This window comes from Thermothelomyces heterothallicus (genome assembly GCF_042370625.1).
Source record: "Thermothelomyces heterothallicus CBS 202.75 unplaced genomic scaffold P884_scaffold_13, whole genome shotgun sequence".
NCBI lineage: Eukaryota > Fungi > Ascomycota > Sordariomycetes > Sordariales > Chaetomiaceae > Thermothelomyces > Thermothelomyces heterothallicus.
In genome coordinates, this window is record NW_027192574.1 from 32706 (window position 1) to 58389 (window position 25684).

The following is a 25684-nucleotide window of genomic DNA, read 5'->3' on the forward strand; positions in this document are numbered from 1 at the left end:
TTTTCCTTTTTTCATCATATTCCACCTCACACTGTTCATCTTTTACCACCACCAACCCCCGTAGCAACCCTAACCAACACGTCAACGAACCCCCACGCCACACCAAATCCATTCAGATCCTTCATTTGCAAGAGGGCCTCCTAATTCCCCGCTCCGCCAGCACCGGTATTCGACTCCCAGCCGATCCAACTCCTGGCCATGACCCGCCAGATCTTGACCTCGCCCGACCGCAGGTCATCCAGCCTGAACGACTCGAGTTTCACCTTCTTGCTCTCCCGGCCCTGCTCCCAAGCCTTGACCTTCTTCTTGGTGCCGTCCCACTCCGCCACGACGGCGACGTGATCGGGCTTGCCGACCTCCATTGAGTACTTGGCGTGCATGGCCCCGTGCTTGCCCTGGAACTTTGCGTTGCGGATGCTCACGATGTCGCCGGGCCGGATCTCGTCATTTTGCGTCGTGCTGGCGTTGGCCAGGTTGCTATAGACGAGGGCGCCGTACGCGCGCGCGCCGACGGGCAAGAGGGCGTCCTTGAACGGCCGGAGCAGCTCGAAGACGAGCGCCTGCGGGGTGCCGTCGCCGACAACCGTGTCCTTCTTGGAGGCAGCCGCCTCGCCAATGGCGCGGCCAAAGCGCTCGTAGCTCTGCTCGAGCTGGTCCTGACGCAGGGCGCGCGGCGGCGGCTCGTGGCGTTGCTCAAGGTGGACGTCGGAGGGGTCTTGCGGGCTGAAGCGAACAGTGATGACGGTTTGGGAGTAATCCTGGAACAGGACGTAGATGTCGCGAGTGACGATGGTCTTCCCACCCTGATGAGGGTCGGCAGAGCTCGACTCTTCGGACTCAAAGAAGATATCCTTGCGCCCGTGGAGCTGAGGAGGGAGACCGTTCGGTTGTAACCACCAGGACGACGACTTGGCTAGGTCGATGTCATCAGCAACGAAGCCAGATTCCATTGACGGCCGCGTGACATCCACGGACCGACGACCAACGCCGTGGCGCTGGTAGTCGACGGACTGCCGTCCTGGTGCCCGACCGGTCGGCGGGGGAGGAGGAGGGGACCTGGGATGCTGACTGTGTGACGCCTCCTGGGTGAACATCTCCTCCTGCTGCCTCAAGCGCGGAGGCGACGATGGCATCCCGTATGAGGGCGCTGCTGGAGCGGCCTGCTGGGGGGAAGTGTAGTTGTAAGGGTCGTACTCGTCATCGAGTCTCGGCGCTTCCTTGGGCGGCGGCGGAGGAGGCGGTGCCACTCGGGGCGCATCCACTGAACTCCGCGTCGGGGGCCGTGGAGGCTGACTCGGAACAGGCGGCGGACCTGCTCTCGGGGGCGCTGCAGCGGGGACTGGCGGAGGTGGCGCCTCCGTGGTCGGCGACCGCGGGGACATGACATCCTCAAAGCTCGAGTCACGCTGATGAGCCTTGAGCGCATCCTTATGAGGGACCGAAGACGCAATATCCGTGTCGTAGTCGCCTTCGTACTCGGTGACCTCCTCATCCTCACTTTCGTCGCTGTTTCTGCGTCCAACGGGTACTGGCGGCGGCGGCGGAGGGGGCCTTGACTGAGCAGGTGGGATGGCCGGAGGAGAGCTTGGAATCGGCGGTGGCGGCCTGCTATTCCGCTTGCTAGTCGCGGACTCGCGTGGGGAGGTAGGGGAGGATGCCTCCTCAACGTAAGAAGTACGCCTGTCGTCTGAGATGCGAGGTGTTGATGGAATCGGAGGCGGCGCCGTCGTGGCAGCAGCAGCAGCAGCAGCAGCAGGAGGAGGAGGCGGAGCTCTGGTAACCTGGCTCACACCGTCTCCGGGAGCATCAGGCTCCTCGAGAGGTCGCTCCGAGAGTTCGTCATCCGACACCGATCCTTCGCTGGGCGACTTGACCGCAGAGGCAGCTGGAGGCGGTGGCGGCGGACGTGCTTCACGAGATTAACAATAATATTCCACGGTGCAAAACGGTGGGCGCGGTGATACTCACAATCCGCAGGAACAGGGGGCGGAGCCGGCCGCCCGCCAGGAACCGGAGGAGGGACATCAGACTCCTTGAGCGGGACTAACAACGGTCAGCACTGTCTGTAACCTGGGTAGGGTTGCCGGAGAACCAACCTGGCGGAGCAGCAGCCTCCTGGTGCGGAGTTTTGATCTGAGATTCTTCATCCTCTTCCTTCTCTTCCTCATCTCCCTCTTCTTCTGGCCCGGGCTGCTTGGGCTCAGGAACAGGCGGAGGCCGCATAAGCCCGGGCAGAGGAACAGGAGGGGCACGCGCGGTCGGCGAGGTGGGCTCCTCGGCTTCTTCAACCCGCTTTTCGGGAACAGCCTTCTTCTTCTTTGGCAGGATCGGCGCGGGTGCGCCAAACAGAGGCATCCCCATGCCAGGCATTCCCATCCCGCCTGACATCTTGGCCATCCTCGCCCGTAACTCTTCCCTGCGACGAATCTCGGGATCGATCTCCTCCTCTTCCTCCTCCTCCTCTTCTTCATCCTCCTCTTTCTCGTCGCGACTGCTATCTTCTTGCTTCGATGCCGAGGCGACATGCTTGGGCTTGCCGTCACTGTCGTCCCTCTCCGTGAGCTCCTCCTGGCCCTCGGTGGTCTCGCCCGCCCCGGACATATCAGCCTCGTTTCCGTCGCGAGGCTCAGTTCCCTTGGAAGACCTGCGCCTTGGAGGGTGTGCCACGCGCGGCGGCGGAGCCTCATCGGTAGATGTTCTGGTAGTTTCTTCGGTCCGCTCAGCGGACTCCCCTTCAACGGTATCTTGGCTATCAAGGCGCTTCTTGGGCAGCCGCTTGGACTTCTCCTTTTTAGCCGCAGCCTCGGCGTGCCGCGCGGCAGTCTCCAACTGTTGTTTCTGCAGCAAGGCCAGGCGTTCCTTCAGGCTCATGGGCTTGGGCTGGTCTTCGGAAGCTTGGCCTTCGTTCGTGGAAGCCGTGGGAATGAGGCCTGCCTTGCCCGCATTCTCCAAGACCTCTGCCTCTTGTTCTTTCACTTCCGGGTCTTCTTCTCTCCGGTAGATCTTTGCAACGGGCACCTGGGACGGCGGCGGGATGTAGGCATTTCTGCTGGGCGGGGGAGCGACGAAAGGCTTCTTGATGAAGGCAGCGCCGCTGGAGCTCAGGTTGCCGGGCTTAAAAGGGGCGATCGGCGGAGCCGCGGGTTTGTTGAAGGCAGCAATGCGATCCTTGAACGAGCTACTCGTCGGCTTCTCGGACACGGGAGGCGGCCCGCCGGGCTTGGGCAGCGAGGGACCCGATTTGGGGGCAGGCGGTGAGGCCGCAGACGGGACCTCGGCGGGCTGTGGGGCGGGCGGCGCAGGAGCGGGGGCAGGAGCAGGAGCTTGCACCGGCTGCACCGGCTGCACCGGCTGGGATGCCGGAGGTTCTGCGACGGGCGCGGGAACCGGGGGGGCTGCCGAGGAAGTCTCAGATGACGGCGCGGGGCCCGCCGGCTTCGGTGTCTCCTCGGGCTCCGGTGTCGCCTGCTTCGGCGAGTCGGGTGGCGGGGCGGGAGGGGCAGCGGCAGCAGGAGCCTCGGGCGCGGGAGCCGGGACAACCTCCGGCTCCTTCTTCGTGCGAGACCTCGTCGGGCGGGGTGGAGCGGTAGGTTCGTACTTCTCGACGAAATTGCGCGGGAAGATGCCTTCGTGCTTGATGCCGGACTCGTCTACGTATTCGCCCCCGTACCAGTCATCATCCACTTCATCGGTCACGGTGATGATCTGTCCGACCGTGAATTCGAGGTCGTCCTCGTGTCCGGAGGCGTAGTCATACAGAGCCTTGACCTTGAACATGATGGCGCGGCTCGAGGCCAGCGGTGGTCGCAGATGGCGGGCGTCGAGGCAAGGTAGAAGCTGTGGCGGGGCTTGGAGAGCTCAAGCTTCCAAGCCAAGTGCCGAATCGCCGCACGGCGTGTAGGTTTTGTGGCTAATACGGCGCAAGAAATTTGCGAGGACGGTTGGCTATCGTAAACAATTCTCCGGCGGTAATGGAGCTGGCAGAAGCGTGTGCGGAAAGGAATGGGGATGGCCCAAAATCTCAAACAGGGTGATGGAAATCTGCGGTGATTCAAGGCGATCCCTCGCTGGTGGGTATTGGTGGGCGTGCTTGGCTCACGGCCCAGTTCGGGGGGAGTGTGGCAGAGGGGTTGGAGCCCGGCAGGCGGGCGAAGCCAGGGCCTAGACTTCTTACTGGCCAGAGCTCTTGTGGCGGGGCGAAGAGGTCGACGTCAGCGCATGAACCTCTGCAACCACTTGGCTGGCTCCTAGTGTAACCACGGCCGTATCAGCATTGGTACGTGTGTCGTGTCGCAATGCTCCAGATATCATCCAGGCAGCAATCCACACGGAGCCTCAATCAGGAGGTGGCTTGGGCCTTCTGTTGATGCATACGCCAGAGAATTGCTTTGGTCGTGTTATTGTGGGGGGGAGGGAGAGAGAGAGCAACCAACGTCTCCAACTTCGGACTGCGGATGGTGGAGTCCGCATTGAGAGCCACCAGCCAATCGGCTGAGCAATCATTCTACTTTCCCCCCAAAGAACCAGTAGCAGTCGAAACACCGGATGGAGCTCAGGCTCTCTAACTAATTCTCCCTGGCATACGGATTAGTGTACGGATTACATCCGTAGACCGTTCGAAACAAGAACATCCCAAAACCCACCGCCGCACGCCACAACCCAATCCACGCTGGCCACACTGTCCACCATGGCCACATCAACCAACGACCGCCAATCTAAGCCGAAACCCAAAGGTATCCTCAAGCAACCCTCTACCTTCCCGCAGCCACAACCGCAGCCATCATCATCACCACCACCACCACCACCACCACCCCCTGCAGCGGAACTCACCCGCGCGGAGCGTCTCGCCCGGCAAGAGGCGGCCGCCCGGCTGCGGCTGCTCCAGAAGCTGCGCGAGACCGAGGTGAAGCCGCCGGTGCCCATCGAGACGTTCGAGCTGCTCTCGCAGGAGTTCCCGCGGCACCCGGACCGCGCGGCCTCGTCGCCGCACCCGGGCGACGTCGCCGAGCTCCTCCCCCTGCTCGCCGACTTCACCCCGCAGGAGTACCTCGACCTGATCGAGGAGCGCAACTGTCTCGGCAGGTGCGGGTACGCCCTCTGCGCCCGCCCGCGGCGCACCCACGACGGGCCGTACAAGATCAACACGCGCGTGGGCAGCGTGGCGCGCACCGAGGACCTGAACAAGTGGTGCTCCGACGCGTGCGCCAAGCGGGCGCTCTACATAAAGGTGCAGCTCGACAACCCGAGCTATGTGCGCAATGACCAAGGGCGCATGGTCGTGAAGCTCGACTTGAGGGACGAGGGTGCAGGCGGCGGCGGCGGTGGTGGTGGTGGTGGTGGTGGTGGCCCTGGGAAGGGAAAGCCAGGGACGGAAGGTGGAGGCCGATCTTCTGCTGCTGCCTCCCCGAGGGGCAAGGAAGAGGATCGCGATCAGCTTGCCCAGGCTATGGCGCAGCTGGAGATAGATAGGCACAAGCAAGCCAAGAAAGATGCAACGGCGCTTGCCGGCGAGAGAGGCGATGCCACTGACGGATTACTCGCCGGCATGACCAGGGTCGACGTAACAATCAGCGAGAGGGTCGTTGACGGGCCGCATGAGGCCCCTTCGTCGGTGGAAGGCACCGAGTCCATGATTGAGGGCTACAAACCCAAGAATGGCACTGACACTGGCAAGAAGCCAGGGGAGGGTGCCGACAGTGATGACGACGATGATTTTTTTACCGTTCGCTTCTAAAACTTGGGTCTCTACGAGTGGGTGGCGTTTGGCAAGATAAAAATTCAAAACTGGGATACTCTCGGGAGGAAGGGGTCGTTTGAGCGGTCGTTTAACCCGACTGCCTCCCAGATACGACTGGGAAAGTTTATACTGGCGTTTGGCAAGGCGCATTGCATGGGTTGCAATCGGTCTAGACACGAAGCTCAGGCATGGTAATACAGATCAGATCTCACCTTTCATCTCTCTTGTCTCGGAACTTGTCCAGGCCGAGGCCAGAATCACTACCAATTGACGGGTGAGAGCACAGCCATGCCAGCATGGGCGCACACGACAGCCTCAGGGGGATGTAAAATTGGCGATCAAGCGTCATCCCCGGAATTACCCTAGGGAATCAGCGACACCTTGTGTGGGCAACAGATCTCTCTATTTTCGTCGAGGATCTATTCCGCTGCTCTCATGACCTCCCAGATAGACGCCGTGAAGCCACGCCCATGTAATGCCAAAACCCGCAGCCGTGACCTGTTTTATGTCGTGACATTGTCGCGTTTCCGCGTAGAAAGCCAGCCAACATGGTTCGAATGGCGCGCTTAGTCGCGGCGACCGCCGAACCGCCTGCCGCCGCGCTCGACGACGGGGCTCTGGGTGACGGGAGTAACGTTGACGGGGATCGAGTCGAACTGTACAAAGAATTCCAGTCAGCAAAACCAACAACCTTCCACAACCCAATCCGGCCAGGAGCTCAAGCAAAGAAAATAAGGGGATATAACATACGCCAAGGTGCTTGAGCAGGTCCTTGGTCTCGGCGTCGACCTCAAGCTGGCCAGCCTCGGAGAAGTCGAGGGCGGAAACCTCGGGGACGTATTGATCCTTGCGCTCACGCTCCTCCTCCTGGAGCTTGAAGGAGATACCGCGGACGGGACCACGCTGGATACGCTTCATGAGGTGGGTGGTGTAGCCGGCAATCTATGAAAACCATAAGAGGTCAATTTCCGGTCAAATATCGAAAGCAACCGGGGCTCCTGAGCATTCAAAAACGCACCTTGTTGCGCAGCCTCTTGGAGGCGATGATGGCAATCTCATCGCACACCCGCTTGTTGGTCTCGAAGTCGAGCGTCAGCCTGGGGTAGTACCGCTCAATGATGACCTTGGCGGACTTCTTGACGGTCTTGGTACGAACGCGACCCATCTTGACGGCTTGCTGGTTTGCTGGCTGCTGTGCTGAGCTGGAATTCCGAGACGAGGAAGTTTCGGGCGGGAAGTCGCTGGGCCGTGCTGCAGTCGAACACTTTTTGGCGAGTGCGATTGTGGGGTGGTGCGTTAGGGCATGCCAAGGATCTGATCGTGGCTGGAATAGTGCTCGGGTTGTGGCTGGATTACCTAGTGGCTTAACCCGCCCCAAAAGACCAAGGATAGAGTGGAGCCTCTGACACACAGGCCTTCACTTCGGCTCCAAGGGGGAGGATACGGATACAGACAGTATGTATTTTTACAATCGGTTTATTGGTACAATGATCAGGATACAGTTGTATCTACACCACCCCACGCCCTTCCTCCCTCCCAACCCCAAGAATTCCGGGACCATATCGGCCGCAGTCCACTCAACCCCAAACCATGCCCAATGAATGCGCCGCCCCTGGCATTTACACCCTCAGCCCGTAGTCGCGGGCACTCGACATGGTGGGTGTGTCAGCGGCCCTGTATTTCTGCCTGATATCACTGGCCGACTCCCGCTTGTTCATCTCGTCCTCGGCCGGCTTCGCGCCCAGGCAGACGGCGTTGCCGAGCAGCTCCTGCGCAACGAGGGTGGCCTCGCGCGAGGCGTCGTCCACTCGCAAGATGACGCGCCCGCTGGAATCGACCGCCGCCATCTTGGGCTGCACCCAGAGCTTGGCGCCGCCCTCGATGCTGGGGTCGAGCCTGTCAAAGATGGCGCTCGAGCCCGACCGATAGTTGGAGCCCGTGTCGCCCAGTGGGGTGTCGACAATGAAGCCCGCCACGCCAAGCTTGGCCGGCATGGCTTGCGCCTGCCGACGCGGCCTCACGATCCTGGCCACCACCGGCGAGTGGTGCTTCTGGGGCCCGTAGATCGGGTGGTTCTCCATGTACATGGACGAGCGCAGGTACGAGATGCCAGCCGACGGGTGCGTGACCGGGGGCCCACGCTCAGCGTACGGGTTCTTCATTTCGGTGAACTTCAGCTGGCTGACCTTGGAGGTGGGAAGGCCGGTCTGGCTGACGGTAGGAGGTGTAAGGGGCGCGAGGTCGAGGAACTGGCCGACCATGTCGTAGAGTGCCTGGTTATCGTGTCGTAGCTTGCGCAGGTAGTCGAGGAGCTGATCCTCCGTCACCGAGCTCGGGTCGATGGCAGGTGGTTGTTCTTGCCCCTTATCAAGGGCCTCCTTGGCCGCAGTCGCGTGCAGCTCGCTGGCGATCTTCTTCTTGAGGAACTCGCGGAATGCGGGTCGCTTCGGGCGCACTTCCTTGGCAAGCCACTTGTTGAACTCGCCCTGGGTCATGCCAGCCAGCCAGGGCCCGGTGAACTTCCACCGGTTGTCGATGGCCTCGGCACGCTTATCCGGGTGAATATCGGTGACGTCGAGCGAATCCTCAAACACGGACTTTTGCGGCAGGCCCATTGTACTTGTATTGTCCTTGTGGTCACCGCCGGCTGGCCGACGCGCCGTGAGGGGCATGTGCAACTCCTGAAACTTCCGGAGGGTGATGCCATGGTCCGTGGCCGAGCTGTAGTCGGTGATCTGCTCGATCGTGTCGATGGCCTTGACGCGCAGCATCGCATGCGTGGACTTGGTTGTGGACTTGAGCGGCAGCGGCCGCTTGAGACCCCAGTCACCCTGCTTCCGCGAGGCGCTCAGGGTGGTGATGATCTGGTGAGTCGGGAACGCGAGCGTGGCCGTTTCCGAGTGGAAATTGGCGCCTGCTTGGCCATCGTGCGGCGGTGGAGGGATCGGGTTCGGCAGCGCAAACATGCGCGACGTCCGGAGAAGTGCTCCTCCGGGAGACACGTTCCTGGCCGCCATTGTGGTTGTGGATGGGCCCGGAAGCGCCGTATGCTGTCGGTGTTGAGGTCGCCGTTCGCGATCGGAAACGGAGCAAAATTTCGGGTCCTGGTTGGATGGGCTGCCATTGGCGAGCGCCAAGCTTCAGATTCCGACCCTAACCCTGAACAATCGCGACTCGAAGGGGTCAGCGACCCCTACCCCAAGAAAACACAACCAGGTGCGAACTCGGAAAAAAAAAAAAAAAAAAAAAAAACGAACAAGATAGATGTTTTGATCGAGACAGATGGTTTGGTTTGATATTTTCCGCTAGAGTCACCGAGGCAAGGTCACCTGAACAGGGGCGAGAAAAAAGTGCACCAAGTGTCTTAGGTTTCTAGCAAGTCGACGCCGACGCCTTTCAAGGTATCGACGGCCCAGGTCGGGAAGTCCTTGTTTGGGTATAGGTTACCAAAGAACTCCTTCACGAAGGTGGGGAACCTGTCCTCGATGATTGCCTCCCTTGCGCGGCTCATCAGGTCCAGTTGATACCACACGTTGTGTAGCGTGAGCAGATGGGCAGCGACCGTCTCCTTGGCGGCGTTGTGGTGCACAAACGCCCTCGTGATCCCCATGGCCCCTTCTTCCTCGATGGGTCTGCAGCACGGGCACCCGCAGCCCTCCTCAATGGGCCCAAAGTCGGCCGCATACATCTCCCTCTTCATGTTTAGGACGCCATGCTTGGTGATGGCGTTGCCAAACCGGGCCGTCCGTGTCGGCCAGACACAGTCGAACATGTCGGCTCCCAGGGCTACGCTGACGATAAGATCCTCCGGGTACCCAACCCCCATCACATAGCGCGGCTTCAGATCTGGGAGGAGTTCGGTGCAAGCAGCGACAACCCGACAAAAGTCGTCCTTCGCTTCGCCTCCGCTCAGCCCACCAATCGCGATTCCCGGCGTGTCCCTGGCCAGCATCTCGCGGCAGCATTCGCGGCGCATGTCGAGATCTAGACCGCCCTGTATGATGCAAAACAAGTTCTGGGTATCCGGCTTCTTGTGCGCGGCGATGCACCGGTCCAGCCAGCGCACGCTGCGCTCCATGGCCTCACGCATGCGGACCTTGTCGGGCGAGGTAGTGACGATCACGTCGTCGAGCTGCATCATGATGTCGGACCCGATCGAATTCTGTAGGCTCATCGAGTGCTCCGGCGTGAGCAGCATCGGGCTGCCGTCATGCGGCGAGAGGAAGCGCACCCCTTCCTCGGTAATGTTGGCGAGCTTCAGCAGGGAAACCATTTGGAAACTGGGCTGAGGTGGTTAGTTAGTCACGAACCGCGAGGGGGGAAGGAAAGGCGGGCTAAGGGCACAAGATTGGACGCACCCGCCGCTATCTGTGAGTATGTTGTGGTTCCATCCCTGCAGCTTATGTGCGCCTCCGACAGCGTCGAGAACCTCCTGGCCGGGCTTGAGGCCGAGATGGTAGGTGTTGTTAAGGCAGAGCCGGCATCCCGTAGCCTCGAGCTGTTCGGGAGTGAGCCCTTTCAGCGATGCCTGGGTGGCCACGGGCATGAAGATGGGGAGGTTGACGCTGCCATGAGGGAGGGTCAGGATCGAGGCGCGAGCGCGGGTCACCTGGATCGCAGTGTCTCGTTAGCCAGAGTTTGAGAGGCGAGCCCAGCGCAGAGGGGGGCTTATGGCGTAGCGACCCACCGAACACCGAGCAACCAGCTCGAACGTGAGCGCGGGCGACGTGAAGGTCCGGTTCGAAGCCATCCTTCTTGTTGCCCACATTCTCCCCCACACTTCCGCCAGTGCTGTCGGGTTCTGGGCGCCAGTTCGAGGTCGACGGCCACCATCGCAGCAAAGAGTGGTCCGGCCGCCAAGCCCCGAGTTTGTTCAACGGCGCGGGCTCCGTCGAGCTTTCACCACTGCAGCAAAGCGCAGTGTCCAATGACCCACCTTGCCGGGGTCCTCTGTGGACTCTCGCTCCCTATAAGCCGTCTTAATGGGAATATTAAATGACTTTTGACGTCAAGTCGGCTGCAACTTTAAAAAGGGCCAGGAGCGTACTGTACTCCGTAGCTAAGAAATCAATTATGTCGTGCGGGCCTACAGGTATCAGCAGCCATTTTCATCCCGGAAGGGGCACTGGAATACATTTAAATGAGGGCCGGTATCGGCCTGTTGTCGGTTCTGTGGGTACCTACCCAAGAAAAAAATGGTAAAATTACTGGTAGAAGAACATCCAAAGTGCCTTCTGAACGCAACACTCAAAGCCCAACAGAAGCCTACCTCTTCCTGCCCAAATTTCGCCCAGCCGGCTGCCAATGCTGCGGTGGCCGATTTGTCGAACAACATGATTGCCGGACCGATCGTCCAGTCATCGATGGCTTCACTTTCCTTGGCATCAAAGCAGCTGAGAAGCTGAGGCCTGAAGCGACCCACGAAGGGGCCCTTGGCCGAGGTAGAGCACCTAGCCTGAACGAGTCCCACCATCCGTAAATGGTTTCATTAAAAGTGGCGATCTCAAGCCTTTTTTTCGGGGTCCCTCGTGGCCTTGAATACACTACACCCAGATTCGGCAGTTTTCAAGCTTTCACAACCCGAATCAGTTTTCCCACGTGCCCGTCCAGAGGAAGGATAGTTGACGAGCTCCATGCCGCAGTACACACGGCCTACTTACAGGTACGTCATGTATGTGCATACTCCTAGGCCCCTTACTACAGCTCACTTTACACGACCAAATCTCAGATTAACAAACGCCGTTCGTGCCCAGCTGAATGGATCCAACTGCACACAAACCTCCTCTGAAGTAGATCTCGTTCTCTTCTTCTCTTCTCTGTTTGCTAGCATAACCATGACGTCGCCGTCCCTACGCTCTTCCTTCCCCCACTCCTCTTCCTCCCTCTCATCCTCACCATCATCATCATCCTTCACTCCCTTCCGCCACCTCCCCCCCGAACTCCGCCTCCAGATCTACCGCCACGCCTGCCACCCACGCGTCGCGTCCCTCACCTACCTCCCCGCCCCGCAAGACACCTTCTACTGCCCAACCCGTCCGCCGGCCTTGCTCCACGTCTGCCGCGAGTCGCGCGCCGAGGGGCTCCACATCTACGTCAAGTGCCCCCTCCCGAACCTCCATCATACCACCACCACTACTACCACCAAACCCGACGGGAGAGAAGGGCAGGGCGACGGCGTCAATGGAGGAGAGAGAGGAAGGGACGAGCGGTACTTCTACTTCCACCCGCACCACGACACCCTCTACCTCCCGCGCCCGGGCCCGGCCGCCGACCCGTTCGGGCTGGGCTACGCCGACTGGGCGCGGGAGCTCGCCGCAGCGTTCGCCGCTACGTTCGCCGGGGTGGTGCGCCGCCTGGCGGTGGACTACGTCCCCGCCGAGGTCCGCCGGCCGTGGGAAGCGTACGGCAAGATGTGCCTGATCGGGGGCTGTCCGAGGCTGGAGGAGGCGTACCTGGTCGTCTCTGGCGCGGGCGCGGGCGCGGGCGCGGGCGCGGGCGCTTGCGCCGCGGGGGAGAGAGGGGGCGCGGAAAGGGAGGTGGAGCTCGTCGATCCCGGGGATGGGGACGAGGAGATCGCGGAGATCATGGAGCGGGTGAGGGAGTCGTTTCGGGTAGAGCTCGGGGATGGGATCGGGGGGCTGCTGGGGGCTCTCGGGAAGGATGGGGAGAGGTCAGGGCGGAGCGGCGAGGTCGGGCTGGAACTGATACCCAAGGCTAAGATGCCGAGTCCGTCCTGGGCGGGCCGGCGTCTGGTTTGTGCATCGTGACGGGCTCTCTCATCGTCGGGAGTTGGTCAGTCGGGTTCATCGGTTACTTATCCCTTGTTTCCAGTCGAATTGTTGGGGCTGGAGCCAAGTGTCTTTTAAATATGGAGCTAATTAAGCAGTCCGATAGAGGGAGTCCAAGAACAGCATTACAAATAGCCGTGCGACATCCTTTTTCGCCCCATCTGACATGTAACCAAGACCATCATAGTTCCCTGACACAACTTTCCCTCATATGAAGGGGTATTAACTACCATCCTGTGCGACGAGACCCGGCCATTAGCAATACCTAGATCATCACAAAAAAGGAGAGTAAAAGGGTCGCCAATTCGAAAAGCCAGGCCGTAATGCCGGGCGCTGTCAAGCCTTGGGAGGCTAGACCAGTCGAGCTCGCAGTCGTCACAGCGCTCTCAGACGCCGTGCTGGCATCGGAAGTGGGACTGCTCGCGGAGGACGTGATCGAGGGGGGCCCGAACCCAAGCCCCGTTCGAGTCCCAATCGTGGTAAATACCAATGGCTTGGTACTCTTAAGGGCCGTGTTGGCGTCGCAGTATGTCTGGAGCTGGGTGATGACTATATGACGGTCAGGAGGATCTCGGTGAACACCAGGCGAGAGAGGCTATTAATGGTAGCAATTGTCCACGTACTCGAGTAGTCAACGGGGTAGGAACTACGAGCGAAAGGAGCACACGAGCTCGCATACGACTGGAATGACTTGTTGATTTTACCATCCTCCTCTGGGCTGGCAATGTGTTAGAAGTCCGGAAGAAACGAACCTCCCGGGGGGGGGGGTTGCTGCGGGGAGGAAAACAGACCAGAAACACGCTGCCACATCCCTGGGTGCGGCAGTGTATATGCTCGGAATCGCTGCGCAAGAGGAGTAGATGCTCCTCAGCGACACGCATGCCGGGGGTAAACTAATGCTGGTAGGAAGCTGGTCTGATACGGTGCGGACAGGGTCCGAGTTGCTGCAGACGGTCACGTCCGCACAAGCGCCGGACATTTGGGAGGCAACTAGATCGTTTATTAAGCAAGACATACGGGTAAACCAGATGGGCGAACCCGGGAGGAGACTATACCACTATAGATTCTGGTATAATCTTGGTCTGAGGCCCAGGATGCGCAACTCGAGTAGACTTCCGGCATGGCCGTGGTATCGTAGCAGCATCCGCAAAGATAACCATCATCACCCGGGACCGAGGGATTCAAGTAGCCGGCATAGTAGCAGGCAGCGATGACGGCGTCGGCAGTTTTGCAGGCCTCGAAGCCGTCGTCGTCATTCACAGCCAGAGCCTCGGCATGGATGCGGAACTCATCGACCTGGACCAAGACGTCTACAAACCGATCCAGCACAGCGGTTGCACTGTGCGCCAGGGCAAGCGCGGTGAGTAATCGGCGCGCCATTCCGTCTGCTTCCGTGGCGCGTCAACAAAAGCAGGGAGGAGAGAGGTATTCACAAATCCATCAACAACCAAAGGTGAATTGGACGGCTTTAAAGCGAACCCAAGGGTGCCATCGGAAACCTCAACAAGCGCTTGTTCCTTCCAGCTCAGCGCGGATGGCAGAGCACAAGGGCTATGCAGGGCTAGTGTATGTACATAGAACCCCTCCCGCTGGTGCCTGGCTACGTTACCGAGCTAGTCCGGCGCTTGGCTCGTTGGGGAAGATGGGTGGGTGGGTGAGTTGCTTGCTTCGCAGAGTCGGAGGAAATTGCTACTCGTCGCGCAACAAACGAATAATCCCCTTCCTCCCCGAGACTCAGTCCCTCGAGTGGATCTGCGGCTCAGCCCTGAGCAGTTGGTGATCTCTTTCGCATCTTCGCATCTTGGCAACCCAGAAGAGCCCACGCAGTAGTGTAGTGTACTCCGTAATCCGTACATATAACTATAGTTAACAGAAGCCACCCCGCCAGCATCCGTTCTTGGCGCCCAGGGTCGGGCGAATGTTTGAACGGCCCCGCCCTGCGTAATCTCGCACCCTCTGAAGAGTAGTTACTCGAAAGGGGGCGAGGCTGAAAGCTGGAGCAATGGTGGAGGGGAAATTGCTGGTTATTTCCTTCTTTCTTTCTTTCCTTTTTTTTCGAGTGCGGAGCTATTCCCTCCACCATGCATGGCTGTACAACAAGTTCATAGCGATGATTGAAGCTATGCAAACCATCCGTATTAGTATGTGTGAGCAGATAGGAAAGGAGTACCCCTCGTTGGTCTTGATTGCGATGCTCGACCGAGGAATGGGGATGCCGCTGGGCCTGCTGGCGAAGGCGAGCAATGAGATGCGCCAGCTGGACCCGCAATTTGCGTTCATTTGGAAATCACGTGAATTGGCCACCCCCCTTAGTCTGCCGATGACGTCCCCAGATGTCCCAGCGACGCGCCTGTGCGCGTGTTTTGTTTAATACATACCAAGTACGAAGTACCTGTACCCTACAGGTACCAAGAGTGCCCGCAGAGGTGGGATGCATGCGCCATCCCATCCCAACTCACCTCAGCGGCAACTGCATCTGCATCGTTTCGCGCCGCCCTTTCGGACCTCCCTGGTATGCTTTTCAAAGGTGGCACTTGGCTACCTTGATTGGCCAAATTAGTCGTCTCGTGCTTTCCTCTCCCCCCACTATTCGTATCTGAGGAATTCGTCGGTGCTCTTGAATGTTGACCCAACAGTCCTGAGCAATTTCGCGCTGCGGTCGGGTTCCATGCTTTGGAAATTCTCCCCGGTAGCACCGTGTTCCCCACGACAGAATGTCTGCGCCAGTGGATCGACCAAGCAGCAACAATGATGGGAAGGAGGGCGACGGAGGAGACCTCGCGCAGTCTTTGGACCGCCTAACCATCTCGACATCTCCTCCCGCCAAAACACCCCGGTCTCCCCGTTCCGTCCGTCCCGCCGGACCTGCCCCCCTCAAGACGGCCACTGACCGCTCGCCCAGCTTTCCGTCCCCGGGCAATGCGGTGCGCAGTCCCCTTCGCAGTTCCTCCTCTGCTTCGGTACTTCACCCTTCTCAGTCTGCCACTCCGACTCTGCTGCGCAAGGCCTCGTTGAACTCGCTCCATTCTGCAAACACCGTCACTCCGTCTCGTCGCGCTAGTTCCGGGAGCATCTTGCCGCCTAGCAGGATTAGGTCGGGCAGATCGCCCCTCCGAAGCGTGTCCCCTGAGCTGCCGGAGATCGTCATCCCGACCCCCCATTCCATCGCCACCGACCACTTCAAGGCCGAGTTGGACATACATCATGGCCCAGAGCCTACCCGCCGAGCCGAGACCGTCGTGATCCTTCAAGACGCCTGCTATGGCCATCGGTACTCCCGCCCGCGGGCGTCGCGGGCCCAACTCAGCACCATCGTCGAGCGACCCGAGAGGATTAAGGCCTGTGTCCTGGGCTTGTCGGCAGCGTACGTGCGACTGGGCGAACGGCATCAGGATGGCGCATTCCCCCTCCACCCGGACACGGACGCTGCCTCGCTTCCCTCAATACCCTTCCGGATCCAGAAATCCGCCCGGCGCCTGCCCCTGGGATCGCAGACGGTGACCAACGTGCATGGGACAAAGTGGATGGAGGAATTGAAGATGATGTGCGAGACAGCCGAGGCGAAACTGGTCGGGGGCGGTAAAGAGCTTCAGCGGCCAGACATCGACCGAGGCGCGAACGCAGAAGCGCCGCGGAAGTTCCACGAGGGCGATCTGTACCTCTGCTCGGAGTCGCTAGAGGCTATTGAAGGGGCGCTCGGCGGCGTGTGTGACGCCGTCGACGCCGTCTTTCAACCTCAGGGGCCGCGCCGGGCGTTCGTCGCCATTCGGCCACCCGGGCATCACTGCTCGGCTTCCCACCCTTCGGGCTTTTGCTGGGTCAACAATGTCCACGTCGGCATCATGCACGGCGTGCTCAGCCATGGCTTGACGCACGCCGCCATCATCGACTTTGACCTGCACCACGGGGACGGCTCCCAGGCCATTGCCTGGCAGCATAACGCCCGAGGCGTCGGCTTGGCTAAGAACGCGGCCTGGTGGAAGAAGACATCGATCGGCTATTTCAGCCTCCACGACATCAACTCTTATCCGTGCGAGATGGGCGACGAAGAAAAGGTTAGGAACGCAAGTGTCTGCATCGACGGCGCGCACGGCCAGAGCATCTGGAACGTACACCTGCAAGGCTGGAAGACCGAGGCCGACTTCTGGGCCCTGTACGAGTCCAAGTATGCGGTTCTCCTAGAAAAGACGCGCGCTTACCTAAAGAGCCACACCGAGCGCCTCAGGGCGTCGGGCCTGAATTCAAGAGCTGCCATCTTCCTGTCGGCCGGCTTCGACGCGAGCGAGTATGAGGACCCCGGCATGCAGCGACACAACGTCAACGTGCCGACGGAATTCTACGCCCGCTTCACCCGTGACGTGGTCCGTCTTGCGGCCGAAGAGGGGACGAGCGTAGAAGGCCGCATCATCAGCGTCCTGGAAGGAGGCTACAGTGACCGCGCGCTCTGTTCTGGTGTCTTCAGCCACCTCTGCGGTCTCGCCGGAGATGGGCCTAGCAACAGGGACCAGGAGCTTGGTAGCGGGGCTTCGGAGACCGGCCAGCAGCAGTTCACCCAGCAGCGCGCTCGGAAAGACTCTAGTGCCAGTGAGCGGGGTGTTCGGCGGTACGAGTCGTCGTGGTGGTCTCCTGCGCAACTCGAGCAGCTCGAGGCTACCCTTGCTGCGCCTGTGCCGGCACCCCGAGTCATCCGCAACACTCCGCCACCTACCTACTCATCACCTACTCAGGCGTCTCAAGCGAAAGCTGTCAATCCCAAGAATCGGAGCGGTTCTGGGTTGTCCCAAACCACGAGTAACGGAGCGTCTCGGGTCTCGTTCCAGCTGCCGCCGCCGCCGGAGGTTCCTTGGACCATCGCCACGGTGCAGCTGAGCAGACTACTGATTCCAAGCGGGCGTCAAACGGCCAGCTGCACTGTTGAAGAGCTCAGTGCCGAAGCTACCAGGATTAGGCGTGAGCGCCAGGCGGCGCTGGCCGGATCCGCTCCTCCGACGGCCTCTTCTGCCCCAGAAGACCGGCCGCCCACTAGAATGGGACTACGGGAACGAAAGCCGAAACCCCCGCCTGTTGACGACGACGTAGATCGTAAGACCAGGCGAAAGACCGTGGCCGGGCCGGCGGTTCTTGACACAGAGGCTGGATCACGCGGAGCCACTTCGGTTCCTGGCAAGCAGTCTCGGCCGTCACGGCGTCTTAGCGCGGCGTCGACCGCCGTCTCTTCCGAGAGCTCAGAAGTGCCACCGTCCGTTCCTCGAATCGTCCCGATTCGCAGCAGCTCGAAACAGGAAGTGGTGAACAATTCCGAAGCCTCGTCGGATGTTGCCGGGCCCGGCGCCAGCAGCAACCTCCAGGTTAAGAAGACTAAAGCCCCGACCAAGAAGGAGGCAGTGCCTCGTGCACCCAAGGGGAAGAAGTCCACTGGCCCCACAAACGGAGCGCCGGCACAGACTACCCCTTCTGCGAATGTCACTGCTGCATCATCGGCCGACAAAGCCGGCGACGGGGTGGACAAGCTGGCCGGCGAGATGAAGAAGATCAAGATCACGGTGGTCACCAAGGCACAGAAGGAAGCTCGTGAGCGGGAACGCCTGGCGAGAGAAAAGCTTTCACAGGCCAAGACCATTCCCGGGCCCCCGCCGGCCGCGGGAGATGGATCTCCTTCGCAATCTACACCCGGTGCTGCTGACACCACCACCACCACCACCAACGGCAACAGCAACAGCAACAGCAACAACAATAACTCTTACCTAACCTCGGAAACCGAACATCAGCTGCCCTCACCAACCCCGTCTCCGGCGCCACAGGCCCCCCAGATCCAAACCCCCGTCAACCCCTCAATGCCGCCCGCAGAAGAAGACAGGAACATCGCAACAACCCCGTCACTCGCTTCCCCGCCACCAACAGACCCGCGTCACGTACCCCTCCCAGCAAGTTCACCGCCACCAGCGCCCACGGAGACGCCGGTCAAAACCCATGCCACTCCCCCGCACGTCAGCGAAGATTCCTTTGTCCACTACCAACCCGAGGGTCCAACCCCGGGACCGCCTCCGCAGTCCGCGGCAGAGGGGCCGCAACAACAAAACCAGCAGCTACAGTGGCTGCCGCCGAACGTGTCCGCTACGCCTGCGCCGTCGCCCATCAAGAAGAAGGACCTGCCGGTGTTTAGTAGCACCGGTTTCATCCCGTTTGCCCCGAGGCCCGGTACGCACAGCGACGGGTCGGGTGCCGCTGATACTGGCGTGGGCGGCGCGTAAGAGGGTGCGCAAGGGAATGAGAAGCAAGGAGAGAGCGAGAGACAGGAGGGGAAGGAGGTGCCCGAGTCGCCTCATTTCTGATTATTGTCTTTTGGGGAAGAAAAAAAAAAAAAGGGGGGGGGGTGTGATGTGGACTCTCCCGGACGTGATGGATATTGAGCCTCTACGGGAGAAGGAGACTGTGGGCGAGTTCGTTGTTGGGGTAGGGTGTGCCGCAGTTGTTCAGAATTGTCTTGTTCGTTCCGCGAGGATAGCCTGATCTCAAAAGGGGCTGGGCAGTCAGCATGGCTTGGTGTTTATTTTTTTCTTTTTTTTCTTCTTTCTTTCTTTCTTTTTTCCTCTCTCTTTTCTTCGTTATGCGCAAAGCTGTGTGGTTTGCGGATGGAGTTCTTTTATCGAGGGAAGGTGGATATAGGCGTTTCCGAGGCCTGTCCGCCCTTTGCTCTGGGCTTTTATGATATTCCTTCCCTCGGCTTGTTTAGATACAAACTGTAATAGCCAGAACGTTCTGTTAGTGCGCGGGCATAGCAGGCCTCTGTGACACCTAATGGCGTCGGGCAGTTGGTACTGTACATGTGGAACATGGCTTCTGTCTATTCTGCGCGGTTCTCGATTTCAGTTGTCGCCCGCCGATCTTGCGATTTTTTTAGTGCAGGGTCATGGTCTGAAGGCTCTTGGATCGACGGTTGTCTTGAGAGTCAGCAAGCCCACTGCGGGCTTCCATATCCGCTCAACATATCCCTGTCCCAACTGTTGGAAAGTTGTCATGATTGAGTTTTGAATGTATGTTGCTTGAATATTCGACAGGCTATCAGCAACCACGAGCTCTGAGCCGCGGCCTCTATATGCTATGCTAGGTGTGGTATAATACGATCCAAATAAAGGGAAAAAAAGCCAGCTGCCCTACAAGTGATTTTACGCCCACGCCTCGCAGTCAAATTCCAAAGGTCAATCCTGTCTAGTCCTCGACAGGAGACTGCAACCTCAACGCCCATCATGCATCATCTAATTGGGAACAACATATTTGAAAAATCATCGGGTCAAAGACGGGCGGGACCGCCTTGCCATTCGTTTTGTGTTTTGTTTTTCACTCGCCCAACCTCAAGCGTCTCTGCCTTGTCTCCTCCATCTCTTTCAGCACGACCTCGTTGAACTCGTCCGGGTTATCCAGGTACAAGTTGTGGCCGGCTTTGCGGACGATGACCACCTTGGCGGACCCGTTCTCCCTGCGCTTCTCGTCGTCGGTGGCGTTCAGCAGGGCCTGGATGCGGCGCTGCTTGAGCTTCTCCTCGGCCGCGTACCCGCCCGCGACGTCCATCCAGTCGTTCTCGCCGTACATGAAGACGACGGGGATGCCGGTCTCGCGCACGGCGGGGGTCGTGTCGGTGGCCGGGCGGAGGACCTGCCGGCCGACGTCCTGGATGCGGTTGATGAGGGGGCTGCGGGCGTAGGCGCCCGGGGCGAGGAGGTAGGGGAGAGCGTACTCGCCGCTGCCGCGCTGGCGGAAGAGCGAGTAGCTGTACGTGTGCAGCGCGTCCTTCTCGGCGGGCGGGAGGTGGTTGAAGCGGCGGAAGGTCCAGCCCGAGGCGAAGCGCGGGCCGAGCGGGCCGGCCATGCGGACGATGCTGAAGGGGGACACGTTGGCGTCCCAGAGCCAGACGAGCCAGCTCGGGATGGGCCGCCTGGGAGGGGCGGCGACGGTGGCGGGCTTCTTGTCGGCCGCCGGGGCGCGGACTTGGGCGGGCTCGCCCTTGACGATGCTCTCCTGGTCCTGGGTGAACTCGTTGGCCAGCGTCGACTCTTGCGGCTCGGGCATGGAGGAGTCGATGGCCCAGGGGTCCTCGGGGACGCCGACGGGCGAGGCGAGGATGAGCTTGTTGAGCCGGCCGGGGTATTTCAGGGCGTAGGACACGGCGAGGTAGCCGCCCAGCGAGTGGCCGAGCAGGGTGAACTTTTCGATCTTGCGGATCTTGCGCCACTCCTCGAGGGCGTCGATGAACCAGGCCTCCGCCTCGGCAATCTTCTCCTTGGGGTCCTTGGCGCGGATCTTGAAGGGCGGTCTCGAGGAGTTGCCCATGCCGAGCATGTCGAGCGCGTACAGCTTCCACCCTTGCGCGCGGCTGAGCGGCTCAAAGTTCTTGTAGAAGAAACCGAGGCCGGCGCCGTAGCCGTGAAGCATGACCAAGGTATCGTCCGCCTGCTCCCCGACGCGCTCGATCGACAGCTCGTTCAGGGCACGGTTTTTGCCGGACAGCTCCACCATGGATGTCCTCCACACTCTGAGGCCGAACGGGTCGCAATTGGCGAGATCCTGTAATTGCGAGCCCACCACGCTTTCGGCGCTGGCTTCCCGGAGGTAAGGGACGAAGGCGAGGACGTTGCGCTCGGCCTGTCGAGAAGACACACTCGCCCACTGTGTCGGCGGTCAGGAGGTTAGCGGTGTGTGCGGCCCGTGGCGGGAAGCGGGAGGCGGGAGGCGGGGAGCGGGGAGCGGGGAGCGGGGAACAGGGGAGCAAAGGAGAGAGCAGACGAACCCATTGCTGGACAGCTTCTTTGTACCCCAGCGGGAAGTAGGCCATCGGGCGCTGGGGCCGAGGCGGGCTGTCGGCGCGGGTTTGTGACATGGCCTGGTGTGAGGCGAGGAGGATGGGCTGGCGAGGGTCCTGCTGCGGGGAGAGGGAGGCGTCGGTCGAGAGGGCGGTGGGCTGGGGAGGGAAGAGCAACGAGGCGAGCTTCAGTCGCTTCGGCAGCAGAAAAGTGGCGACCGGGTAGGTTTTAAACATGGCGTGAGGGAGGGACGCGCGTTGAGGACGCCGCCCCTTATCAGAACGTCGTTGTGCTGCATCGTCCGGCCTCCCGTCGGCGAGTTATCCCCCGGAAACCGCTCGGTACAGCCAGAGTCGTGGCCAAGTCGGAATTTGCGTCGTCCCGCGGGCCGATTGACAGGCGCTGCGGAGGCACTCCGTACCTGGTAGAATGGTTGAATGGGAGTGGAGCCCCCCCCTGGAACCCTCCGTAACTGATGACGTTGGCACCAAACAGGGGCCTGCCCTGAGACCCTTGCCCCATCACTTCACCACGCGCCCCAAGTCATACACTACACTACACAGTAGTTAGCACCTGCAGCTGTGGAAGCCGGAGGCTTTCCGGCCCATCCAAAAATTCCATCCCCATTCATCAGCACCAGCTGCCAACCCGCCGCTGCGGGCACCTGCATCGGGACTCAAGGGCCCAGACTCGCTGGGGCGGCGATAATTTTCCTAAACTCCGCAACATACACTACAGGACCCAGGCGCACCTTATTTTTTTTTTTTCTTGTCTGCATGCGGCTAGGCCCGACGCGCTGACGCGGTCCCATATCGGCGGGCTCGTGTTACGCCGCAACCCATCCCTAATATTAGGTCCCTCATACGTGCACACCTTACCAGGTTTCTCTGGACCGACCGTTTGTCTCCTGACTCGGCATCCCATCGGCATCCCATCGGCATCCCGTCCCTCCGGAGGGGGCTGCGGCACCCATCTCCCCTGGCCTTGGGCCGGATATCTCCGTGGTTTTTTTTATTTCATTCATCGGCTGCTTACTCCCTCCTCCCCCCCCCCCCCCCCCCCCCCCCCCCCCCCCCCCCCCCCCCCCCCCCCGGCCCCCCGGGAATTCCGACACAATGGCCGACTCGCTCGACTCCATCGTCAAAGGCGCCCCGGTCACCCTCCCGGGGCAGGACCCCGCCAAAGTCATCGGCGGCACCACCCCGATCGCGTCTTCCGATTCGCCGCCGGCTTCTGGCAAGATCGGCGACCCTCTCTCACACACGCCGAGCTCCCCCTCGATGATCTACCTCAACCTGCTCATCCTCGAAGCCTCCCTGCGCGCCCAGTACCTCGAGCTGCGCGCGCGCCGGCGCCACCACACCTTCTTCCTGACCCTGCTGACGCTGTGGACCGCCTTCTTCGGCTACGCCCTCTTCTTCGCCCCGCGCGAGGACGGCCGCGGAGTCGGCGGCAGCGTCTACTGGGTCATCGAGACCACCGAGCACATGTGCTTCCTCGCCGGCATCATCACGGGCCTGCTCGTCTGGGCCACGGGCATCTGGGAGCGCGGCGTGCGCTGGCCCAGGCGGTGGCTCGCCGTCTCCAACCGCGGCCTGCGCGGCTTCAACTGCAAGCTGGTCGTCCTGAAGCGGCCCTGGTGGAAGGAGGCCCTCAGCACGATCGGCTGGTTCCTGACATACGGTCTCTTCTCCGATAACGGGAGCTCGTATCGCTGGGTGGAGCCGTCTCTGCTGAGAGAGGTCGACAGGGAGCTGAACCTGACACGGGAAAGCCACCCGGCGGTGCACGTCAACAACCGGGACGAGGAGAGGGGCGGCCACGAGGAGGACTTGGCTCCCGGCGGAGACTACGTCAAGCTCCTGCTGCTGGCCAAGCCGTTTTCGCCCACGTTTAGGGAAAACTGGGAGCTCTACAGGGCGGAATACTGGGAGAAGGAGAACGAGCGGCGCGCCCTGCTGCGGGCCAAGCTCAAGGAGCGGGATCGCAAGCTGAGCAAGCAGAAGGGGGGGTGGTTCTGGTGGCTTCCCGGACGGAGGGTCGCCGATAAGCCCCCGGCCGCCTCTCACGAGAAGGCTCACCACCCGCGCCATGCGGCTGTGGCCGGCGAGCACAGGCGGACGAGGAGCGGCAGCGCGAGCACGCGCCGGGGGAGTGTGTCGTCGGGCATGCACGGGCCGCGGACCCCCGCGTCCAAGATCGACGGGGAAGACCATCCCGGCATCGCGCGCAAGGGGAGCTCCTCCTCCGATGCTTCGGACAAAAAGCGCAAGAAGCTGGCTGCCGGGGCAAAGAGCCGGCCCCGTGTGGAATCTCGCTCCGCGACTCCCGAGACGCCGTCGCCATTGGCCAAGGAAAGCACTCCGAAAGCAGACAGTCAAACTCCATAGAGAAGGCTGTTGCTGTCGTTGTCCGAACCCTTTTCTGTCGTTGTTGTTGGTGTTGTCTTTTTTCTTTATCAAACGGAGGGGAAAAAATAAAGAAAAGGGTCGCTTTGCGTAAGGGGTATCTTACCAGAAACACCAGTTTCTATCACATGATGACTCATGGTACCTCATGCGTAGCGGTCTCTGGCGTGTTTGAACTCGTTTATTATCGTGGTCTTCTGCCACCGTTTTGGGAATCATAGGAGGGTTCGGGTTGAACATAATTCTTCCACTGGCAATATAAACTGCCCCACCAGCCCTTCCCCCCATCCTCTTCCGGCAACATCGGCCCTAGACCTCACACCTTCCCTCTTGGACCTGCCAATGCTTTACGCTGCAGTCAGCAACTGTTGGAACACACGCAAATCGCTGTAACTGAATTCCACATGTTAAAGCCTTTTTTCCCCTGCTTCTCACCCACACTGGCAAACTTAAATAGATAGAAGGCGACGGTCTTAGCTCAATTGTCGCTGCCCACCTGGACACACACACATACCGTCCATCCCTCTCTCCCGCAACAGGCGAAGAGTTCGCAATCAACAGTCAAGCTTCAACGCCGATGTCGTGGATATCATTGCTGCTCCATTAGTTGCAGGCCGCCGTTTTTCTTTGCGAGTCTCAGCGGCAAGGTGCTGCTGTGCAAATCAGGGTCGCTTGGGGAGGGAGTTTAGCACGGGACGACAGCCACGCATCTAACACCCCCAGTTTTTTTTTCTTTTCTTTTTTTTCTTTTCTTTTTTTTTCTTTTCTTTTTTTTCTTTCTCTTTCTCTTTTTCTTTCTTTTTTTTTTTGGTTCGGTCCATAATGGATGGCCCAACACCAACCCTCAAGGAGAGCATAGCTCCCTCCTTCCAGTCCACTGTCTTCCCAACAGCTCCCTACTCCTCGCGCCCTCCCTCGCCGCCATACATCCACGTTCCACCACCCATGCATTCCAGCCTCAGCCTGGGCAGTTCAAAGCACGACCGCAACGGCGCGGGCACCCTAGAGGAGGACGACCCCGATCACGACAGCGACGTCCTCATGACCATCCGCCCCTCCCCCTCCGCCGTCCACACGGCCGGCCTCACCCAGCAAGAGCTGTACACCGTCACCCAGGGCCTCCTGCCGCAGTCGGCCCGCGACGGCTCCTCCACATGGGTCTACGAGTCGCGCCGCCGGGCCCAGCAGGTCCTATCGTACCTGTACCTCGGCCCGGCCAGCGCCGTCAAGGACCGGGCGTTCCTGGAGCGCGAGGGCATCACGATGGTGCTGTGCGCGCGCGACGCCCGCTTCGCCACCGCCGGCGAGGGGATGCTCGTCGGCGGGGTGCGCCGGGCCGTCGAGGGGATGGGCGTCGACGTGGAGGGCATCGACGTCGCCGACGGGCGGGCCCTGGTCGGCGCCTTCCCCGTCGCGGCCGCCAAGGTGAACCAGCACCTGCTCGCGGTGGCCGCCCGGGCGGGGGTTGGCGCCGGCAGGGTGCTGGTCGTGTGCGAGACGGGCAACGACCGGTCCGCGGCCGTGGTGGCGGCGTACCTGATGGCCATGTACGGGCTGGACACGGTGCAGGCGGTGCAGTTCATGCAGCTGAAGCGCTTCTGCGTCGCCCTCGGGGACGACTTCAGGTTCCAGCTCCAGACGTACGGCGACATACTCCGGGCGAGGGGCGACGTCGGGGCGACGGGGGGGCATCATCATCATCATCAGCAGCAGCAGCAGCAGCAGGGCCCGGCCCAGCCGGGAGAGGCTGTTAACAGGGCGCCCGGGACCGCTGCCAAGCGGAGGATCGAGCAGACCATGGGAGAGACGGACGAGGGAGGGGAGGGGGGCGACATGTCGATGGAGATAGACGACGAGCGGTACGAGGGTAGAAGCTTCGCGCCGTTTGTGGATCGCAGCTATTGATGGAGAGCACGGCATGAGTGGGCTGGAGTTGTTGTCGTTGGGATGAAT

General features: G+C 60.7%; 12 protein-coding genes across 12 annotated transcripts; 5 read left to right on the forward strand and 7 right to left on the reverse strand.

The window, feature by feature from the left end:
• Positions 1-9: 9 nt before the first annotated feature.
• P884DRAFT_292465 (uncharacterized protein) lies at positions 10-3777 on the reverse strand (the record flags this gene model as incomplete). Its single annotated transcript, XM_069444167.1, has 3 exons — positions 10-1909; positions 1969-2043; positions 2097-3777. 3 exons carry the CDS (start codon positions 3775-3777, stop codon positions 141-143), a joined length of 3525 nt encoding a protein of 1174 aa, XP_069296946.1. The 3' UTR covers positions 10-140.
• Positions 3778-4425: 648 nt separating this feature from the next.
• On the forward strand, positions 4426-5944 carry P884DRAFT_244437 (Rtr1/RPAP2 family-domain-containing protein). The gene is made up of 2 exons (XM_069440368.1): positions 4426-5333; positions 5376-5944. Exons 1-2 carry the CDS (start codon positions 4688-4690, stop codon positions 5732-5734), a joined length of 1005 nt encoding a protein of 334 aa, XP_069296947.1. The 5' UTR covers positions 4426-4687; the 3' UTR covers positions 5735-5944.
• A 2-nt stretch (positions 5945-5946) lies between these two features.
• Positions 5947-7008, reverse strand: P884DRAFT_244441 (40S ribosomal protein eS17). The gene is made up of 3 exons (XM_069440369.1): positions 6756-7008; positions 6488-6679; positions 5947-6393 (listed from the first exon to the last, which is right to left on the reverse strand). The coding sequence occupies exons 1-3, from the start codon at positions 6900-6902 to the stop codon at positions 6304-6306; spliced, it is 429 nt and encodes a 142-aa protein (XP_069296948.1). The 5' UTR covers positions 6903-7008; the 3' UTR covers positions 5947-6303.
• Positions 7009-7180: 172 nt separating this feature from the next.
• Positions 7181-8879, reverse strand: P884DRAFT_260225 (mitochondrial 37S ribosomal protein bS1m). Its single transcript, XM_069441422.1, has one exon. It carries the CDS (start codon positions 8752-8754, stop codon positions 7357-7359), a length of 1398 nt encoding a protein of 465 aa, XP_069296949.1. The 5' UTR covers positions 8755-8879; the 3' UTR covers positions 7181-7356.
• Positions 8880-9101: 222 nt separating this feature from the next.
• On the reverse strand, positions 9102-10487 carry P884DRAFT_300195 (tRNA-guanine(15) transglycosylase-like protein; the record flags this gene model as incomplete). Its single annotated transcript, XM_069444745.1, has 3 exons — positions 9102-10017; positions 10096-10346; positions 10425-10487. The coding sequence occupies 3 exons, from the start codon at positions 10485-10487 to the stop codon at positions 9102-9104; spliced, it is 1230 nt and encodes a 409-aa protein (XP_069296950.1).
• A 508-nt stretch (positions 10488-10995) lies between these two features.
• On the forward strand, positions 10996-12504 carry P884DRAFT_244450 (uncharacterized protein; the record flags this gene model as incomplete). Its single annotated transcript, XM_069440370.1, has 2 exons — positions 10996-11399; positions 11491-12504. The coding sequence occupies exons 1-2, from the start codon at positions 11217-11219 to the stop codon at positions 12502-12504; spliced, it is 1197 nt and encodes a 398-aa protein (XP_069296951.1). The 5' UTR covers positions 10996-11216.
• Positions 12505-12594: 90 nt separating this feature from the next.
• P884DRAFT_244452 (uncharacterized protein) lies at positions 12595-14132 on the reverse strand. The gene is made up of 4 exons (XM_069440371.1): positions 13581-14132; positions 13317-13515; positions 13149-13243; positions 12595-13074 (listed from the first exon to the last, which is right to left on the reverse strand). Exons 1-4 carry the CDS (start codon positions 13903-13905, stop codon positions 12791-12793), a joined length of 903 nt encoding a protein of 300 aa, XP_069296952.1. The 5' UTR covers positions 13906-14132; the 3' UTR covers positions 12595-12790.
• An 889-nt stretch (positions 14133-15021) lies between these two features.
• Positions 15022-15722, reverse strand: P884DRAFT_260231 (uncharacterized protein). Its single transcript, XM_069441423.1, has one exon. It carries the CDS (start codon positions 15684-15686, stop codon positions 15324-15326), a length of 363 nt encoding a protein of 120 aa, XP_069296953.1. The 5' UTR covers positions 15687-15722; the 3' UTR covers positions 15022-15323.
• P884DRAFT_260232 (uncharacterized protein) lies at positions 15688-18872 on the forward strand. The gene has a single exon (XM_069441424.1). It carries the CDS (start codon positions 16050-16052, stop codon positions 18774-18776), a length of 2727 nt encoding a protein of 908 aa, XP_069296954.1. The 5' UTR covers positions 15688-16049; the 3' UTR covers positions 18777-18872.
• A 678-nt stretch (positions 18873-19550) lies between these two features.
• P884DRAFT_260234 (Alpha/Beta hydrolase protein) lies at positions 19551-21399 on the reverse strand. The gene is made up of 2 exons (XM_069441425.1): positions 21311-21399; positions 19551-21189 (listed from the first exon to the last, which is right to left on the reverse strand). The coding sequence occupies exons 1-2, from the start codon at positions 21353-21355 to the stop codon at positions 19864-19866; spliced, it is 1371 nt and encodes a 456-aa protein (XP_069296955.1). The 5' UTR covers positions 21356-21399; the 3' UTR covers positions 19551-19863.
• A 1039-nt stretch (positions 21400-22438) lies between these two features.
• P884DRAFT_202149 (Spo7-like protein-domain-containing protein) lies at positions 22439-23713 on the forward strand (the record flags this gene model as incomplete). The annotated part of the gene is made up of 1 exon (XM_069438400.1): positions 22439-23713. The coding sequence occupies one exon, from the start codon at positions 22439-22441 to the stop codon at positions 23711-23713; it is 1275 nt and encodes a 424-aa protein (XP_069296956.1).
• Positions 23714-24553: 840 nt separating this feature from the next.
• Positions 24554-25636, forward strand: P884DRAFT_278036 (protein-tyrosine phosphatase-like protein; the record flags this gene model as incomplete). The annotated part of the gene is made up of 1 exon (XM_069443145.1): positions 24554-25636. The coding sequence occupies one exon, from the start codon at positions 24554-24556 to the stop codon at positions 25634-25636; it is 1083 nt and encodes a 360-aa protein (XP_069296957.1).
• Positions 25637-25684: the final 48 nt, after the last annotated feature.